At 47.8% G+C, this 20,632-nt stretch overlaps 1 protein-coding gene across 1 annotated transcript; it reads left to right on the top strand.

The window, feature by feature from the left end:
- The first annotated feature begins 8,851 nt into the window (after positions 1-8,851).
- On the top strand, positions 8,852-16,509 carry Des (desmin). The gene is made up of 9 exons (XM_034498461.2): positions 8,852-9,529; positions 10,694-10,754; positions 10,850-10,945; positions 11,079-11,240; positions 11,408-11,533; positions 11,985-12,205; positions 14,088-14,131; positions 15,527-15,609; positions 15,798-16,509. Exons 1-9 carry the CDS (start codon positions 8,955-8,957, stop codon positions 15,837-15,839), a joined length of 1,410 nt encoding a protein of 469 aa, XP_034354352.1. The 5' UTR covers positions 8,852-8,954; the 3' UTR covers positions 15,840-16,509.
- Positions 16,510-20,632: the final 4,123 nt, after the last annotated feature.

Below are 20,632 nucleotides of genomic sequence, written 5' to 3'. Positions count from 1 at the left end.
GCCTGTAGGACACCGGAAGAGGAAGAGTCACATAGCCCTCTTGGTTGATGATAAATTATAACAACTTCATTGATTAGAACTTGTAACAATAACCAAAATGAAGGTTTGCAAACTATAAAATGTTGCTGAAATAAATACCCAAGTAAATGTAGAACATCTCATGTTCATAAACTGAAATATTATGAAGATATTGATATCCCCCAAAGCTGTGCATGTATTCAGCTTGATCTCTTTCAAAACTTCATTTTTTTATAGAAAAAGAAAAACATATCCTAAGCTGTCTTTGGTTTTCCAATGGGCTTCAACTAGAAAATGAAACAAAGACTGGAAAAGAACTAAGCTAACCAACTTAGACTTGCTGATTTCAAAATACTACAAAGTATTTTCTACAAAAGGCCACAGTTATCAAAACAATGTTGTACTAGGAAAAATATAAATATATAGGTCAATGGGACAGAACAGAACTCAGAAATAAATTCTCACGTAGTCACATAGTTATCAACAGGGAATCAAGACATTCAATGAGAAAAGGGCAGGTTTCCACAAATGGTGGTGGAAATATTGGCTAGCTATATGCAAGACCCAACCAGAGGCCCTTACCTTATGCCCTATATAGAAATTAAGTATACTTAAACATGACGTTAAAAACCATAACACTGTTAGGAAAAAAAAAAAAAACAGTGGAGCCGGGCGGTGGTGGCGCACGCCTTTAATCCCAGCACTTGGGAGGCAGAGGCAGGCGGATTTCTTAGTTTGAGGCCAGCCTGGTCTACAGAGTGAGCTCCAGGACAGCCAGGGCTACACAGAGAAACCCTGTCTCAAAAAAAAAAAAAAAAAAAAAAAAAAAAAACCATAGTGGAAAAGTTTCGTGTCACTGGATTTGGAAATGATATCTTGGATATGACTTCAAACGGATGTGAAAGAGAGAGATAAATTGATTTTTAAATTGGTTTTCACAAAACCTAAAGGGCGATTGTGTCTCAAAGGACACTGGACACTGAGCCAGACATGGTGGTACACTCCTTTAACCCAACACTCTGGAGAGAGAGGCAGGAGGATTTCTGTGAGTTTTCAGTCAGCTTTCAGACAAGCTGGGAATATGTAGAGACACTATACTGGTTGGTTTTGTGTGTCAACTTGGATGAGCTAGAGTCATCAGAGAGGAAGGAACCTTAGGTGAGGAAATGCCTCCATGAGATCCAGCTGTAAGGCATTTTCTCAATTAGTAATCAGTGGGGGAAAGGCTCAGCCCATGGTGGGTGGTGCCATCCCTGGGTTGGAGGTCCTGGGTTCTATAAGAAAGCAGGCTGAGCAAGTCATGAGGAGCAAGCCAGTAAGCAGCATCCCTCCACAGCCTCTGTGTCAGCCCCTGCCTCCTTGTTCCTGCCCTGTTTGAGTTCCTGTCCTGGCTTCCTTCAATGATGGCTTCCTTCAATGTGTAAGTGTAAGCCAAATAAACTCTTCCCCCCCACCCCCAACTTGCTTTTGGTCATTGTGTTTCATCACAGCAATAGAAATCCCGACTAGGACAGACACTTATCCAAAGGAGATCCAAAGATGATCAACAAACACAGAAAGATGCTTAGTATCATTGATCATCAGTGATATGCAAATTAAAACCACAGTGAGGTACCACTTCATACTCATTAGGACAGATGTTACAAAACAAACAAGACCAGAACATAATGAGCGCTGGGAGGATTATTACTACCACTATTATTGTTATTATCATTATTATTATTATTATTATTATTATTATTATTAAGACAGGGTTTATCTGTGTAGACATAGCTGTCCTGGGACTCACTCTGTAGATCAGGCTGGCCTCAAACTCACAGAGATTCACCTGCTTCTGTCTCGCAAGTGTGTGTGCCAGCACTGACTCTGAAGAAACTTTTTTAAATGTCATTTTTATCTTTGTTCTTTGGGAATTTTATTCACGCGTACACTGAATTTCGGAGGTAGATATGCTCCCACTGCACCACGAGGCCCTTAGTATGTATTTTGGTTGTATCCACCCCTACATTCTCCCACTCAATTTGCTCTGGACCCTCTTCCCTCCAACACATCTCCATCTCAACTTCTTATGCTCTTTAAAAAACAAAACAAAAACAAACCCCACTGAATTCAGTTAATGCTGGCTGTACACTGCTCATGCTATAGGAGCCTGGAGGTGAACCAGTGGCCAGGCCCCGCCCCTGAGGACCTCTAACCATCACCCTCCAACCATGGACACCCTAAGAGCCTAAAGGTAGGACTCAGTCCCTCCAGACACAAGGGGCCAAGCTCTGCCCTACAGAGTAAAAAGCCCAAGCTCAGGACTTGAAATGCTACCAATCCCCATCCTGGAAATCTCCAGCCTGGAAAGCTCTGTCCCCAAGAAACCCCATATAAACTCCGCCTTCTGCTGAGGGAGGAAGGTTATGCTAAGGTGAGTATGAGTTCCCAGCCATGGACTCTTGACTGTGATTACAGTGTTCTGCTGCTTCTCACCTGAGCAGAGGCAGCCACCCTCCTGGGTTTTTCCTTTGCAGTAAATTTCTCCTGTGAGGTTTGTTGTGTGGTGTGACTTTGTGGTATTCCTTGGCTCCTGACTGCCAGGATGCCTCTCCCTTCAAGGTGGTAACACTTGCATTGGGACACACCCCCAGAGCAGACTTCCTACTGGAGCATGGGACAATATGCAAGTGGCCATACACCCAAAGAAAACTGATTCCTTTTCCTGTAGAAGTTATTAATTGCCAATGGCTCCTCAGCTAGGGGTGAGGTCTCATGAACCTCCCTCCACCCCCTTCATTCTTGAACTTTGACTGGTCTGATCTTGCACAGGGAGCCACAGTGTCTGTGAGTTCATGAGAGCAATGGCCAATATCCATGCCATGTCCACAAGACAGAATTTCACATCAATCCTTTCTGGTCTCCATTTCTTACAGTCTTCCTGCCCCCTCTTCCAAGATGCTCATTGAGCCTGGGCTCAGGAAGAGGTCAACATGGGAAGAGGTTGTCCTGTTTAGGGATGAACATTCAACTGTCATTCATTCTCAGCAGTCTGAACAGTTATGAGTCTCTGTATTAACCACCACCACTGCAAAAAGAAGCTTCTCTGACCAAGGTTGAGAACAGCCCTAATTGCAAGTCTATACAAATATTTAGAAGGCAATTTGGCATCAAAACAACAATAATCAAGCCTGTGACCTCCCTCCAGCCCCCTGGCCCCAGCCATGAGCTCTAGACTATGATGACATCACCCGGCATGAATTACCTCCTGTGGAACAGTCCCCAAATCCAACCAGAAAGCAATTAGTCACCCCAACAGTGGTCATGTTGCTATTGTGCTAATGGGCATGTCCTGCCGGGCAGGTCAATATTCTACCGTGCAGTGTCCAGCATTATTCATAGTAACTGAAGGTGGGAACAACCCAAATAACCATCGGAAGATGAGGAGACAAGCAGAGTAACATTACAAATGAGAGAATATTATTCGACCATTAAAAAGAAGGGAATCCTGAAACCTACTCTAACATGGAGGAACCTTGAAATTGTATGGCTTAAGTTAAATAGACCACTCACAAGGAGACAAATATTTTATGACTCCATGCACATGAGTTACCTACTGCAATCAAATCCATGGAGACAGAAATAAAATATGGTGTTTAAATGGGCTGAAGAATCCCTGAGTTGAAAAAGCCGGTCAGGGTTCATAAGTAATGGAATCCTTGCTTACTCCGAAAATATATGTGAAACCTAATTGGAGCTATTTCTTTTCAAAGACCATACTAAAAGGAAACAGATTCAGGCTTGGTGCCACAGACCTGTAATCCTAGCAACGTGGAAGACTAAGGCAGAGGAATGGAAAGTTCCAAGTCAGGCTGGGGTATAGAATAAGTTCAAGGTGAGGCTGGGCTGTGTTGCAAACCCCATCTCAGAACAAACAAAGAAAGGGAGAGAGGAAATAGGAAGAAGAGAAAGAAGGAAAGAAAGAGCTTAGAGAACGTAGCTCAAATAAACAGAAACAGCCAACAGGTACAGACTGGGATTTCTAATTGAAGAGACAAAGGGAGACAACCCCAGAGCAGCAACCAACCAACCATTGTCTTTGCTCTCCCTCTGTGTCTGACCAGTAAGGGCCTCCCCATCATGCTCCCTTTATTTAGCTGGAACCACTTCTTTTTGCAACTGCCTAAGTCAGAAACCATTGTTAGCACCAATAAACTCCAGCAATTATTGGTTTGTTTGGTTTTTTTTTTTTTTTTCAAATTTGTAGCCCAGGCTAGCCTCAAAGTTGTTATGGAGCCAAAAATGAACTTGAACTTCTAATTCTCCTGCGTCTGTCTCTGAAGTCCCAGGAGTCTAGGCTTGTGCCCAGTTTATGCAGTAGTAGGGATCAAACCCAAGGCTTTGTGTATGTTAGGCAACTGAACTGTATACCCAGTATACAGTTCAAATGAATCAAGAAGATTTGTTGGGACAGGAGAGTTGGCTCAACAGTTAAGAACACAACACTGTCTGCTCTTCTAAAGGAGCACGGTTCAATTCCCAACATCTACATCAAAGCTCACAGTTGTGGGGTGGGGAATCGTGGAACCGAGAGGAGCCAGTCCAACCCCAGAAATCTCATTTCCAGAAAGGTAGGAATTGGGACCCCTCCCTCCCCTGCCTCGGGCCTGTAAGTCCTGGTGCTTGTAGTTCTGTGCCCCCCTCACCTTTGCCCACACCACAGGAAGTCACTTGGTTGCAGCCAGGTTAAACTTCCTCTCTCCTTATAAGGTCATGGCAGCAGCACCTGGAATTCCTCCTTATGCAAATGAGGCATCCTCAGCACCCTGGTCCCACCAATCCTGTACATGACCCAGATAGCCCCAATCATCCCCAAAGGTTTAAAAAAACCTCTGTGCCCCACCCCTAATTAAATGAGCTACTTTCTGAAGCCTGTCTTCTCTTCTTCCGGCTCACCTCATCTTGCTCACTTGCTGCCTGAGGTCTTCATCACCCCAATCTGTAACTCCAGTTCCAGGGAGTCCTACACCTTCTTCTAGACTTCTCAGACACCACATACATGTGGAGCACATACATACATATATGCATGCATACATACACACAGGCAAAACACCCATATACATAGAAATAATTAAAAAAATTTTTAAGATTCTCGCCTCAGTTTACATTTTAACAGTTTTTGTTTTGTTTTGGTTTTTGCTTGTTTGTTTGTTTGGTTGGTTGGTTTGGCTTTTTGAGAAAACATTTCTCTGTGTAGCTCTGACTGTCCTGGAATTCACTATGTAGACCAGGCTAGCCTTGAACCCACAGAGATCTGGCTGCCTCTGTTGGGAATAAAGGCATGGGCCACCATGATTGGCTTTGAGAACAAATAAACAAAGCAAGCAAATAAAGGCCAGTTTTATGTCACATATATTTTATAATGATAAAAACAGGACTCAGTTATGAGGGAACTAAAACAGGCCACTTTCTAAGACACCTGTGTTCACTGACAACAACTTGCCTCAGAACAGCATGTACAATATTTTAAAAGGGGAAAAAAGCCAGGTGTGGTCATGCTCACCTGTAATCCTAGCACTCTGGAAGCTAAGGCAGGAGAATTATAAGTCTAGGCTACAAAATGAAAAAATAAAGGTCAGCTCCATATGTATGATCAAAGATAACAGCAGCCACCACCTAAACTTGGTTGTGTGGCTCAGGGGCGGGGTGGGGGCAGGGGTTAGGGGGCGGAGTGGAATAGTTAACTATTGAAAAATGGGAGCCCATGACTGTTCACTTTAAACTTTTATATATATATATATATATATATATATATATATATATATATACCTTGTGTTTTGATCATGGGCATTGCCCATTTGGGAAGACAATGATTATTTTTAGTGTCCAGTTCCCAGCAGTTCCCAGTTCTCTCGGGAGACCAAGGTTTTGCTCCAGCGCCTTCTCAGAGCATGTTTTGGGGCGTTCCCTTTTCTCCTGCCTTTCAGGCGCCAGGGTGTAGTTTTACTGCTATCCATGGTGGTAGATCCTCAGGAGTGGAACCGCATCTTGGAAAAAGTCCCAATTGGTTTGAAGCCAAGAGCCTGGTAGTTGTTGATTTTGACTAGAGATGATGCGATTTATTTATTTGTTTTCTGCCTCATTTCACCAAGCAACTAAAGGCTAGGGCTGGCCTGAAGGCCAATCCCTTCTGTGTACTAGGGATGGCTCACAAAGCCCCAGCAATGTCCTTCTTAGCAGCTTCCTAGGAGTGTCCTATGCATCCATAGCAGTGTCCTCACACACCCTGCTTTTTGGATTGCAGATGACTAGAGCCAACATCAAGAAAATTATGGAATCTAATGGAAAAAGGAGTTTCTTGATCCAAATAGGGGACAAAGCGTGACAAGGGCCTAGGAGTTGGAGCTGTGGACCACACCCAGGCCAACAGCTTCTCCTCCCCAGCTCTCCATGTGTATCATGTTGACATCTTCCACCCCATTCAACAGAAGTCAGGAAACAAGGCCACTGCAGGGACCAGTTTAACCATTTTATTCATACATTCCAGAGGTCTCTGATTGACCCCTTACAGTCAGGCGATGCAATGGCGGAGATCTGAGTCACGTAGCCACTCTGTGCTGCGAGAAGGTGTGAAGTGTCATCCAGAAGGACAAGGGCCAGAAAATGACAATGACAATGACAACTGAAGGTGCTGCCTAGGATGTGTAAAGGATCCATACAGCCCCAAAATTCTCTAGAGGCATACAATCTAGATTGGGAGCGGAGGCCCCAAAATAACTAGAACATAACAGCTTGCACTGACTTGAAGCCTGGATAAGAATATCTGGAGCTCCCCATCCATTTCATAAATGTGTCTCGGGGAAAAAAAAGTAGCTGCTTAATGTGAAAGGCTTTGAAAAGACTGCTGTAGCCGTCCTTCACAGTCCCCTTGCTGTAAACGCATCCAGTCTAGAGCCAAAGCCTAGTGTTTGGTTTCAGACCTGGGGACAAGGAACAGAGGAGGCACATACTTCACACACCAAGGCAGACTTGGTCTCCAGGTTTTCCCAGCATCCCTCAGCTCCTACCTGGGATACCCTGCCCTCAACCTTCAACTTTCCAGCCCAGGGACTGGGCTGCCCTTTCCCCAGAGGCTCATCCCTACATAATCCAGACATTTCGGTTTCTCCTCTCCTTCTCTCTCTGAGCTGGAGCCCTTTTTCTCTTTCTCTTCCCTCCCCTCCCATTCCCATGGCAACTCCCCTGGCCTCAATACTTGGGACCAGTGAACTCCCTTGAGAGCTGCTCCCCAATAAACCTGCCTTTAACATAATCTAATCTGGCTTGAATTGGCTCATTCCACTGGCAGAGAAATAACCTAGACCCTGTAGTCAGGCTACTTCACTATGCTAGGCTACACAAATGGCATTTACACAGCCCCGGCTTCATGGTGCTGTTGGAGAACTGGGGAGTCACAGGCATGGTGTTCTCAGCAGAGATCAGTACATATAAGGCATTGTTGTTATTGTTGTTTTATGCTTTATTGTCTCCCTGGCCTGTTCAAAGGCTTATTGCACAGTGATGTAAAGCCGCCTGGCCTCACTCAATGACTAAGAATCCTGAGAGTCAAGGACATGCTTTTTAGCACCTCTTTCTTTCTGACCAGCCCTGGGTAGGACAACAGCTCCTAACCCAGTGCTCTGTTTCTAGGGTTGAGCTATGGACTTCTAATCTAGTACTCTATTACCCGGGTTTTCATTCTAGAAGGGTCAAGCCTAAGTGAAGAACCACAGTAATGTGCACAGAGAAGCATAGATGCCATTAGGGGGTCAGCGAATGCCTTGTGCTTTGGGAGTCGGGATAGGAAAAGGAAAGCAAACACACTCCAGGGTTTCATCTTTGTTGGGGTCCTGGAGTGACTGAAGTTTGACGCCTCTATCTCCTCAGGTGCCTGGCTCCTGGTCCCCAGAACGACTCTCCTGTACCTTGCTTCCTAGCCCGTGTTCTCCTTCTCCTCTATAAATACCAGCTCTGGTATTTCGCCTTGGCAGCTGTTGCTGCCAGGGAGATGGCTGGCTTGACATGCACCTCCTGACAAAACACAAACCCATGGTGTGAGTGGGTGTGGGCGGTGTGAGTAGGGGGATGAATCAGAGAGGGGGCGAGGGAGACGGGCGCAGGAGTCAGGCAAAGGCAATGCGGGGGTGTGACTACACTCGGAGACAGCCATCAGAATCTTTCTGGAAACTATCTTGCTGGTTATAAACTTGAGGGAAGCAGAAGGGCCTACATTTCTCCTAAGAGAAACTGAGGCTCAGAGTTAAAACCCAGGTGTAAGCGGTATGCGGTATGCGTTCGAAATCAGGCACTGGCCAGGGTCACTCTCTGACTAACATGTGCCTACCCTACAGGCCTACCCAGAGACTCCTTTGATAGGCTGGCAGACTCCTGTCTGAGCTTTGTCTATAGTCGTTGGAAACCTCAGCATTTTCTAGGCAACTTTTGCAAATAAAACACTTCGGGGGTCCTTCTTGTTTGTTCTAATAACCTAAAACCTCGCCTCGGAGAAAATAGACGGCCTCAAACAAATGAAATTCTCAGAGCCCGCTTTCCCCAGGATAAGGCAGGCATCCAAATGGAAAAAAAAAGAGGCCAGCCAGGGGTCTCCTGTCAGCTCCCTACCCTGTGAAAGCCAGCAGGCCTGCCTGTCTTCTGTCCTCTTGGGGCTGTCCAGGGGCGCAGGCCTCTTGCGGGGGAGCTGGCCTCCCCGCCCCCTCGCCTGCGGCCGCCCTTTTCCTGGCAGGACAGAGGGATCCTGCAGCTGTCAGGGGAGGGGCAGCGGGGGGTGATGTCAGGAGGGCTACAAATAGTGCGGACAGCTAAGGGGCTCCGTCTCCCCTCTTCACATCCACTCTCCAGCCGGCTGCCCGCCCGCTGCCTCCTCTGTGCGTCCTCCCAGCCTCGTCCACGCCGCCACCATGAGCCAGGCCTACTCGTCCAGCCAGCGCGTGTCCTCCTACCGCCGCACCTTCGGCGGCGCCCCCGGCTTCTCGCTGGGTTCCCCGCTGAGCTCTCCTGTGTTCCCTCGAGCAGGCTTCGGTACCAAGGGCTCCTCGAGCTCGATGACATCCCGCGTGTACCAGGTGTCGCGCACGTCGGGCGGGGCCGGAGGCTTGGGGTCGCTGAGGGCTAGCCGGCTGGGGAACACCCGAGCGCCATCCTATGGCGCGGGCGAGCTGCTGGACTTCTCGCTGGCCGACGCGGTGAACCAGGAGTTCCTGGCCACGCGCACCAACGAGAAGGTGGAGCTTCAAGAGCTCAATGACCGCTTCGCCAACTACATCGAAAAGGTGCGCTTCTTGGAGCAGCAAAACGCCGCGCTCGCCGCCGAAGTCAACAGGCTCAAGGGCCGCGAGCCGACTCGGGTCGCCGAGCTCTACGAGGAGGAGATGCGCGAGCTGCGGCGCCAAGTGGAGGTGCTCACCAACCAGCGCGCCCGGGTCGACGTGGAGCGTGACAACCTGATAGACGACCTGCAGAGGCTCAAAGCCAAGTGAGGGCCCAGCGCCTCCCACATCTTTCCCCCTCATCCCCATTCCCCTGCAGGCACCCACCTCCCGGAGCCTGAGACCCTTCTCAGCCCATGTTTGGAAAAGGTCATTCCACAGTGTTCGCTAAGTAGAGATGGACTCCGGATCTTTCCGTGACTCCTTCTATGTAACACTGGAGTAGTTGTCTTGGGGAGGTAGACTGAGAGAACTGGGGGGACCTTGCCTAGTGCACAGTGGGCAGCTGCCTTTGAAAGGGTGCTAAGTTACTGGAGTGACAGTGTGGTGATGACCATAACCAAGGAAAGGACCAGGGCACGGTCAGAAGGAGAAGAGAGGCTGATGGGAGCCCGGAAGGATGGATGGGCTGGGAAGAGCAGGAGGGAAGCCAGGCAGTAGCTTTCAGCTCAGCTGTGATGAGGCCCAAGGGAAGGTTGGGTGGGGAGCTTGAGCCCTGGGCCTAGCTGAGGCAATGCTATGGCACTAGGTAAATGGCCAGGCTTGAGTGAAGAGGACAATGCATAAGAGCTGTGGCCCATTCCACCATGATTCAGTAAAAAAGGCTGAGTAGTCCAGATATGAGGGGCACACCCCTGTAATTCCAGCACTTGGGAGGATGATACAGGAGAATTGCCATGAGTTCTAGGCAAGCCTGAGATACAGAGCAAGTAGAAAGCCAACCGGGCCTACATAACAAGATTTGTTTTAGAAACTTTAAAAAAAAATTTTTTTTTAAGACAGAAAAGACTCCGTACCGACGGTCCTGTTTCTGTTTACCCAGCTGAGCATAGTCACCTTCTTGCCACCAAAGTCACAAACATTTATTTAGCTCCTACATGGGTCAGGCTAAGCTTGGGAACACAGAAGTGGATAAAATAAAACAGACTTCCTAACCCCGGGGGAGGTCAGTCTATCTGGGACACAAGACTTCAAGGGTGTGGCTCCAGGGTTGAGACTGAGCCACTTCCTGCTCCCCCCCCCCGTGGGCGGGGCCTCTGCTGCTTTTTTTTCCTGGGCCTCTTGTTTCTACCCAACCACCAACACTTGTCCCTGTGTCCTGAGCTGGCTCCCAGATAGGTCCCCAGCCAGTAGTTTTCTACAGCTGGCTCTGTCCCTCACTAGTTCTCTCTGTCTGTCTGTCTGTCTGTCTGTCTGTCTGTCCTGGCTAGGCTACAGGAGGAAATCCAACTGAGAGAAGAAGCAGAGAACAACCTGGCTGCCTTCCGAGCGGTGAGCCCTCTTTGGTCCCCAGCAGTCATCTCTCCTCTCTCTCTGGTCCCCACTTGAGCTGTTCCTGACCTGACATTGTCATTTCCTCCATCCAGGATGTGGATGCAGCCACTCTAGCTAGAATTGACCTAGAGCGCAGAATCGAGTCACTCAACGAGGAGATTGCATTCCTTAAGAAAGTGCACGAAGAGGTACCAGGGCCCTTGGGTGATGGTGAAGGCAACTAGAAAGGGGGGAGGGCTAACTCTGAAATGAGGGGGTGTGTGAAGGAGCTGGGGGGGGGGGTGTCCAGAAGGGGACTGAAGTCCCCGCTGTGCTCTGCAGGAGATCCGTGAGCTTCAGGCCCAGCTTCAGGAACAGCAGGTCCAGGTGGAGATGGACATGTCCAAGCCAGACCTCACAGCTGCCCTCAGGGACATCCGGGCTCAGTATGAGACCATTGCAGCTAAGAACATATCTGAGGCTGAAGAATGGTACAAGTCCAAGGTGGGTGGTCTAGCCTAGGAACTCTGGCACCTATCCTCTTCTATCTCCGTGTGAAATGCTTCCTGTACTTGCATCCATGGAGTAGCATGAACCTATACTCTCTATATTCCCTTGCCTACACTGCATCCTGCTTCTCTTCATCTCAGAGACCCTTTCTCTGCCCTCAGGTTTCAGACTTGACTCAGGCAGCCAATAAGAACAATGACGCTCTGCGCCAGGCCAAGCAGGAGATGATGGAATACCGCCACCAGATACAGTCCTACACCTGCGAGATTGATGCCCTCAAGGGCACTGTGAGTCCCTCCTCACCCTACAACCTCAGCTTTCTTTCTGCCTGCAGCTTAGCTCAGACCCTCACCCTGTGACACTTAAGGGCCCATTACAGACCCTCTGGGGGCTTTCATCTCCTCAACTCACAGAGAGGTAAAACCAGATGGATGGATTCCTGGTTGGGTACTAAGGAATCAGATGAGTCCTGGGGTGTCTCATTGTAAGGTTGGATGCCTGGTATAGACACTCCTTTTTAGGTGGTTTATTCTGAATGGCCACGTAATACTTTACTAGAGCTCAGGGTTCCACAGCTAAGAAAAAAAACCTCTGAGGGTTCTTCTACCTGACCATGACCGCGTGGAGGTGCCTCCAACTTCCAACACTGGGTCTCATTTCCATCTGGGTTCTCTAAGGCCCTCCTCCCTAGACATGCTCAGAGCCTACCCTTGACTTGGACCCCCTCATCCCTTGCAGAACGACTCCCTGATGAGGCAGATGAGGGAACTGGAGGATCGCTTCGCCAGCGAGGCCAGTGGCTATCAGGACAACATTGCGCGCCTGGAGGAGGAGATCCGGCACCTAAAGGATGAGATGGCCCGCCATCTGCGGGAGTACCAGGACCTGCTCAATGTGAAGATGGCCTTGGATGTGGAGATCGCCACCTACCGGAAGCTGCTGGAGGGCGAGGAGAGCAGGTGAGGGTTTAGGTGCTAGGAGCCCAGTTCACCCTATATCTCAACAAGACCCAGAAACAGTTTTATACAAGAGGCCACCATTCTGCCCATTGCAGAAAATTAACGAGGGCCACCTGGGTAAAGCACGATGTAATTAACAGCTTTTTATTAAAGAGAGAGAAAGAGAGAGGAGAGAGAGAGAAAGAGAGAGAGAGAGATGAGTCTAAGTATTCCCTTATCCACCTTTAGAATTAAGAACCCACAGCATAAAATCATATTTGGCAATCAGTAATAAAATATTACTGCCAGTCAGGGGAGCCATGAAAGCAAAGTGGAAAATGATGAGATAGAGGGGGCGGGGCTAGAGACAGACAGAGAAATGGAGAAGCGGGAATCCATGCACACAGATGGCCTTAGAGAGGAGGCTAAGGTGAATACACATATAAACACACACAGTCACTTATGCTCAAAGGAGAAAACACAGATGATGTGCTCAAAGCAATCAACTCAAACTCTAGACACAAGAAACAGGACTGTGACCCAACAGAAGTGGTACCCGCCTTTAATCCCAGTGCAGGGGAGGCAGAGGCAGGTGGGTCTTTTAAGTTCAAGGCCAGCCTAGTCTACGAAGTGAGTTCCAGGACAGCCATGGTTATATAAAGAAACCCTGCCTCAAAAAAACAAAAACCAACACACACACACACACACACACACACACACACACACACACACACACACAGAGAGAGAGAGAGAGAGAGAGAGAGAGAGAGAGAGAGAGAGAGAGAGAGAGAGAGACAGACCTGTAAGGGAATCTTCTGGGAGAAAGAAATATTATAAATCTGGATTGTACTGGCAGTTACATGGAAATATACTTCTCAAAACTCACTAGATAGATGTACTCTAATATTTTTGTTGCATGTAAGTTTAATGTCAATTTAATACGGACCAATTATGCCAACAAATGGTACCCATCAGTAATCATAAAGCATGGCAGCATGTCTAGGTATAGATTTACACAGAGAATTCAGGGTTTTTATTTGTTTCTTTTGAGAAGGGTCTAAGATAGCTCAGTCTGGCCTCATACATGCCATGTAGTTATTTTTAGTTTGTTTGTTTGTTTTTTTGTTTTTTTTTGTTTTTGTTTTTGTTTTTCGAGACAGGATTTCACTGTGTAGCTCTGGCTGTCCTGGAACTCACTCTGAAGACCAGGCTGGCCTCAAACTCAGAAATCTGCCTGCCTCTGCCTCCCAAGTGCTGGGATTAAAGACGTGTGCCACCACCGCCCGGCGCCATGTAGTTCAAGGATGACCTTGAACACCCATTCCTCTTGTCTCCATTCCCTAAATGGTGGGACCTGAACATGCTATGCCACCATGCCTGGTGCCTGTGGTGCTGGGGATTGAACCACAGCTTCGTGCATGCTTAGCCATCTATCTACCAACTGGGCTCCATTCCCAGCCCCTGCATTTTGTAGAAAGTACATCTAACACAACATGAATGACCTTTTAAGGTAGCTAGAGCCAGATCCTCTAAATGGCTCACTCCTGGATCTAGCCTGCCTGGGGAGTGGGTACAACGTGAGTTTCACAGCTAACATTCATGCCCCCCACTAGTGCCAGGAGCAAGAAAGATCTGGGGGCCTGAAGGGTGCAGTAGGGTTAGTCGTGCCTGAGATCAGGATTAGAATGGGTGAACTTTCTAGAAGGGGCAATTTCTGGGACAGCTAGAGTTGGTTCTTGATCTGTGCACTGTGAAGAGTAAGAGTATCAGGCTCAGTGGGGCTGGGACAGCTGGAACAACTGGAAATGTTTGTGGAGAACCAGACTAAAGAGTGATGAGCAGGATATCAGGGGGAGATTGGAGTGTTCTTAACCCTCTGGGGACATGGTCTCTCCCTCTTCAGGATCAACCTGCCTATCCAGACCTTCTCTGCTCTCAACTTCCGAGGTGAGTGTGAGCTGGATGGTAGAGGAGGGCTGAAGGGACTGTTTGGGACACTCAAGCCTGTCAGGAGAGAAGAATAGAACCCTGGAGGGAGCCAGGCATGAAAGGAAAAGAAGACTGTAGATAGAGCACCACCGAGGTGGTGGTGGTGATGCTGGTGCTTGTCTCTGTTCTATTGTTCTGACTACAATCCCCCCAGTCTTCTGGTTTATTGCTTCTCAAGAATCAAATATGTCCTGAATCTCAAACTCAGGAAGCTGCAGGGGTGTCCCCTTGGCAGTAGGAGCATCTCGTTCTCTGTGCAGGAAGGTACCCCTTGCTCATGAACTGTCTGGAATGCTGCCAGAGAGCACTTGGCACACCGTTCTCTGGCTGTTTGTTGAGTGCCCCATTTGTGGGAGAAAGATGTTGGATGCACATTTGAAAAAAAAAAAAAAAAAGAAGCCAAATTTTAGCAAAGCCAAACAATGAGGTGAACGAGCTTTGAGGGCACGTTGCCATCCTGACATTAATAATATGCAGATCAAGTGGCTTCCCAACCCCAGAGAGCAGAAAAGCATTCACTAATGATACATTAGGAAAGCAAGTCGGAGATCTTGGCAGCTTCTCCTTTCCTAGATCAAACCTTTTATGTCTTCGATGTTCATTTCCATCAGGAAAAATACACGCTGTGCTCCACCGAGTCAAATGTTCATTACAGGCTAGTTGCTTGCTCAGGGACTCATGAACGCCAAACTCCTGACACCACGGAACTAAATGTGACCCCCACTATGAAACTCAGATTTCTTTTTTTCACTTATTTGTTTATTCAGATACCAAGTATGTGTTCTGCATATTAAATCACGTTTGCCGCATATCAGCAGCTCTGAGCCACAGTAAGGGAAATTTCATGCCTGCTGTTTCCCAGAGAGGAAACTGAGGCACAGTAGGGTCCGTGAATCAGTGACTAGCTCCAGCTGCATTAAGACATTAAACAGCTCATCCTGGACTCTGTAAGTTCTTCTAGCAAGTCTATAGGCCTGGGCTTTGAGGTTCTGTCTTAGAGGAGAGTCCACAGACATAAACTCATCATTTGGGACTCTTCTAAAAATCCAGAGGTGGAGAGAGAGCAAGGCAGGAAGGAAACATGAATATTGATCCTGGACCTTGGGTCCCCTACTATCCTGTACCAGCCCACAGCACAATCTTTTGGCTCTTGAAGCAAGACTGACCCATAGCTCTAAATCATCTGTTGGGTGTCGAGTTCAAGGACAAGGTCTCGAAGAAGTCAGACAGTTGTCACGAAGAAGGTGAAAATCAGCTAGTACCTGGAGAAATGCAGCCTGGGGTGGATTTCCAGTCATGGTGCAGCTTAGGTATTAACTTGGCCTGGCTGAGCATCTGGTGGGTCTATTACAGAAACCAGCCCTGAGCAAAGGGGTTCTGAAGTCCACACCAAAAAGACAGTGATGATCAAGACCATTGAGACCCGGGATGGAGAGGTGAGTCGTGTTGGACCCCTTGTCCTTAGGAGTAATAGGGGTGTCTGACAGCTGGGTGTCTTTCACCAGCTGGGTGGCTCCCAACTCTGGGTGGGGTTGAGTGGGCCTTGCTGCCTTGGGATGAAGTAACTGTGGGTGAGGCTCTTCTTAGCCAGCAGTGGATAGATTGGCCTTCTCCTCCTGCTTAGGTTGTCAGCGAGGCCACACAGCAACAACACGAAGTGCTGTAAGCCAGGAGTTCAGTGTCCTGGCCCTGTCCTCACTGCCTCCTGAAGCCAGCCTCTTCCACTCTCGGATGTCACACCTGGGCACTTTTCTCCACTCGCAGCCTCTGACCCCTCCTCACCGATCACCCCTTTGTGGTCTTCATGCTCCCCAGCCCCAGGAAACCCCTCAGCCACCTCCACAGACCCTCCCATGAGCCCTGGTTACTGGCAGTTGTCAAGCCTGGCTCTTAAGAAAGAACCCAGCTCAAGTCATGACCCTTTCCCTTCCACCCTTGTGACCCCTGGCTTAGAAGAGGGTACCAGAGAGGGTGTTGGGATATGTGGGGTCAGGACAGAGCTTTGTGGACATCCCCAGCCTGGGTTAGAGACAGAATGAAGCCTCAGCAAACTGAGATGGAGAGTGGGGGCCTGAAAAATGTCCTCATGGCCCCTCTCTTCCCCATCCCAGCCCAGGATGGGCTTGGTAAGCAGGGGCTGTGAGAGAGAACTGGAAGGTGCTGGATGTGGGAGCAGGAGCTACAGAAGGAGAGAGGATGAGTGAGAAGCTGGAAAGAAAAGAAGAGAGAGGCAGAGAGTGGGCTCAGGTTGGTGGGAGGGTACCACCTCCCCTGCCTGCCTCTCCTACCACAGGGCCCCTGGACAGAAACAATAAAGAGACAAGCACAAACCTCTATGACCCTGTCATCATCTTGACTGTGTCTCGGGGGCCCTAGACCCTGTCATACCCCCATTACCCTGGGATGGACTGTGTCAGACTCTTGCTCAGCTGGATTGAGCGATAAGACTCTGGGCTCTACAGTCTGGGGAGCATGGGATGTTGGAGAAGAGGCTTCTGTTAAAAAGCCACAGAGCCTTCTGTCCAGGTTATCTCCTTAATATCATCTGGGCATCTGGGTGAAGGCAGAGAGATGTCTTAGTTAGGGTTTTATTGTTGTGAACAGACACCATGACCAAGGCAACTCTTATAAGGACAGCATTTAATTGGGGCTGGCTTATAGGTTCTGAGGTTCAGTCCGTTATCATCAAGGCAGGAGCTTGGCAGCATCCAGGCAGGCATGGTGCAGGAGGAACTGAGAGTTCTACATCTTCATCTGAAGGCTACTAGTGGAAGAATGGCTTCCAGGCAGCTAGGACTAGGGTCTTAAACCCATGCTCACAATGACACACCTACTCCAACAGGGCCACACCTTCTAATAGTGCCATTCCCTGGGCCAAGCATAGATGGGGACAGTTCTCTTCTACAGACTGGCTGTGAAGGAAGTTCCCTCAGTCCTTTTCCCCAATATACTACTAGTTGCTTTCCATTTACTTTTCTTTCTTTCTTCCTTTCTTTCTTTCTTTCTTTCTTTCTTTCTTTCTTTCTTTCTTTCTTTCTTTTTGAGACAATATCTCATGTAACCCAGACTGGCCCCAAACTCCCTCTGTACCCAGTCATTCAGCTTTAAACTCTTGATCTCGGTGCTTCAGTCTAAGTACCCTTTAACCATTTATTTAGCACACAGAAGCCAATCCAGGGAAAATAACATTGTTCACAGAAGTGCAAAGACAGACTTTTTACTTGGATTTTTAAAAAGCCCAGCTCTCTTAAGAGAATGTCAAGCCACCCTCTATCCATATGCAATTCCAATGGAATTCAGTCTCAATTAAAATACCAAATGCAGCCAGGGCAGGTGTGCTGCCTGTAATCCTAACAGAGGCACTCAAGAGGTTGGGGCCAGAAGACTTCAGGTTTGAAGCCAGCCTATGCTTCTTAATGAGGTCCTGTGTTAAAAAAAAAAAAAACAAACAACACCCAATAACAAACAAAAGGAAATTTTGAGATAGTTAGGGAAAATGAGAAGGGAGTATAGGAATTATCAAAGACAAGAGAAATCAACTAAATAAAACATGTACATGTGTTATGAGACCATGATAACGTAGATCAGTGGTCCTCAACCTTCCTAAAGCTGCGACTCTTTCACACAGTTCCTCATGTTGTGGAGATCCCCCAACCATAAAATTATTTTCATTGCTACTTCATAACTGTAATTTTGCTACTGTTACAAATCATAATGTCAGTATCTGATATCTGACACCCACAGACTGAGAACTGCTGACTTAGAAAGTTTTGTCAAGAAAAAGGAATTGCCTGTCTTAGAGTTTCTATTCCTGCACAAAACATTATGACCAAGAAGCAAGTTGGGGAGGGAAGGGTTAATTCAGCTTACACTTTCCACATTGCTGTTCATCACCAAAGGAAGTCAGGACTGGAACTCAAGCAGGTCAGGAAGCAGGAGCTGATGCAGAGGCCATGGAGGGGTGTTACTTACTGGCTTGCTTCCCCTTCCTTGCTCAACTTTGATTTCTTATAGAACCCAAGACTACCAGCCCAGGGATGGCACCACCGACAAGGGACCCTCCCCCTTGATGACTAATTGATAAAGCTGGATCTCATGGAAGCATTTCCTCAAGGGAGGCTCCTTTCTCTGTGATAACTCCAGCTTGTGTCAAGTTGACACACAAACCCATCCAGCACACTGCCTAAGACGTTAACGGGATACAAGCTTCACATATGTGGGGGATGCTGGAGTATGTTTGAGGAGGCATTTCAGTCTAAGGGGAGACCTAATCAACAAAGAGCTTGGAGACAATTGATCAGCCTAAAGAGTCTGAGGGTGCCGGGCAGTGGTGGCGCGCCTTTAATCCCAGCACTTGGGAGGCAGAGGCAGGCGGATTTCTGAGTTCGAGGCCAGCCTGGTCTACAGAGTTAGTTCCAGGACAGCTAGGGCAACACAGAAAAACCCTGTCTCAAAAAACCAAAAAAAAATAAATAAAAAAAAAAAGAGTCTGAGGGTGACACATGAGATTTACCCCTGTTCCCACTTCTCCCTAAGACATGTTTCAGGTCAAAGAAAGATTTAAGGGACAAGGTACGCCTTTGGACGTGAGGCTCTATATCGCTCCCCGCCCCACATCTAAGTGGCTGAAGGGGTATGGAAGAATATAAAAATCAAAATGGTGATGAATTCATACAGGTGCAGGCGAATGACTCTACTGAGGCTTTAAAGTCTCTATGGACCATCCTACAATAGCTTTCCAAAAACTTCCAAAATCCTTTTGGGCAGTCTTTCCCCCTCTTTTTGGATGCACCTCTGTTTTTACCAGTCCCCATTTTCTTGAAGCAGGTGCATTGAGAGGATCTGCCCAAGTCTCCACCACAGCCACCTGTGACCCCACCCCCATCATTTCCATCTCCCACATGCTCTAACAGAGTCAGCATTATAGACAAGCTCTCACAGAACAAGGACTAGAATGGCTGACTTAAACTCAATTGTGTGTGCTGACTGCTCTGAGAACCCCTGGACTGAGGGCCTCGTCTTGGTGGGTAAGGCTGCAATGGTGGGGTTGGGGTAGGGGAGTCTGAAAGAAGTTTCTAGAGTCCTGCTGTCTCTCCTTCTCCCTGAGTGAATTATGGGTTCTCATCTGCTCCAAACACAGAGCGAAAGGAAACATAGGTTGGGGGTGGGGAAGGGGGAGGGTTAGCTTCACTGTCCTCAAATAACAGATCAGACTGGTTGAGGGAGCTGGGGGTCCCAGATTCAATCAGGGAATCTTCTTCCCAGCCCAGCATTGTGGCAGATCTCTGGAGGCCCCTCCATTAGGGAATGCTCAGAAGAAAAGCCTTTCCTTCATTCACCTGTCACCTGTAACTACACTTGCCTCTCCTCGGGCAGGAGGCCGGTGCTGCCCTCCACACCCAAAGGGAACATTCTGAGTACAGCTTTTCTGAGCCTGCTCCCATGAGCTAACCGTGACCCAGGGAATGCACAAAACAAACCGTAGAAGGTTCGCGGCTCACATGATTATGTGACAGAATCTCTCCTGGATCCTTGAGATTCGGTGGGATTTTCTCTAAGACTGTACATCAAGAAGGGAACAGACTTTTAGAGGTTTCCCGTAGTCCAAAGGCCAGACTCAGGCTAGCTGACTTCTCTCTGAGAAGGGAGCAGGAAGGACTGCAGAGGTGTCTCCATCCCAGTGGGCATCCTTCTATCCCATCTGTCCACTCTGGCTGAACTCCAGCCCTGGCCTCTGAGGTCATTCCTCCCTCCTCCTTCATCTCTACACAGCTCACCAGGGCACGTATGCAAATGAGCCAGTGACCTTTGATTCAATAAGGAAAAATGTCAGCTGCCCAAAGACAGTTTTTATCTGTTTTATTCATTATTATATTCCTTGGACCCCAAAGAGTACTTGGTACCCAGTAGACTCATTAAATATTTAAATGCTTCTTGAATGAATACCCACTGGGCATGTTTGTTTACTTTTCTCTATATTAAATATTCACTAGGGAGAGCTAGTAGCACCCACTTCTTCACCAACTCAATGGACATTTACTAAGTTTCCCTTCCACTTATGTGCACATAGTATGTCATTAAGACTCAGGACTTGATAGGTGGCTCAGCACTTGAGAACACTGGCTGCTCAGGAAGAGGACTCAGGTTTGATTCCCAGCACCCACATGGAAGATCACAACCATCTATAATTCTAGTTTCAGGAGATCCAATGCCTTCTTCGAGCCTCTGTGGGCCCTACATGCACATGGTACACAGACGTACATTCACAAATACTTATACACATAAACAAAAATAAAATAAAATCTCAAAAAAAAAAAAAAATCACCTTTTTAAAGTCTCAGAGGAGCCAGGCACAGTGGTTCCTAGCACTTGGAAGACTGAGGAGCATTGTGAACTTAAGACCTGACTGTGCTACATAGCAACTCTCAGGTCCGCTTCTCAAAACAAACAAACAAGCAA

Source organism: Arvicanthis niloticus, chromosome 3 (genome assembly GCF_011762505.2).
Source record: "Arvicanthis niloticus isolate mArvNil1 chromosome 3, mArvNil1.pat.X, whole genome shotgun sequence".
Lineage (NCBI taxonomy): Eukaryota > Metazoa > Chordata > Mammalia > Rodentia > Muridae > Arvicanthis > Arvicanthis niloticus.
This window is presented reverse-complemented; position numbering and strand designations above follow the sequence as displayed.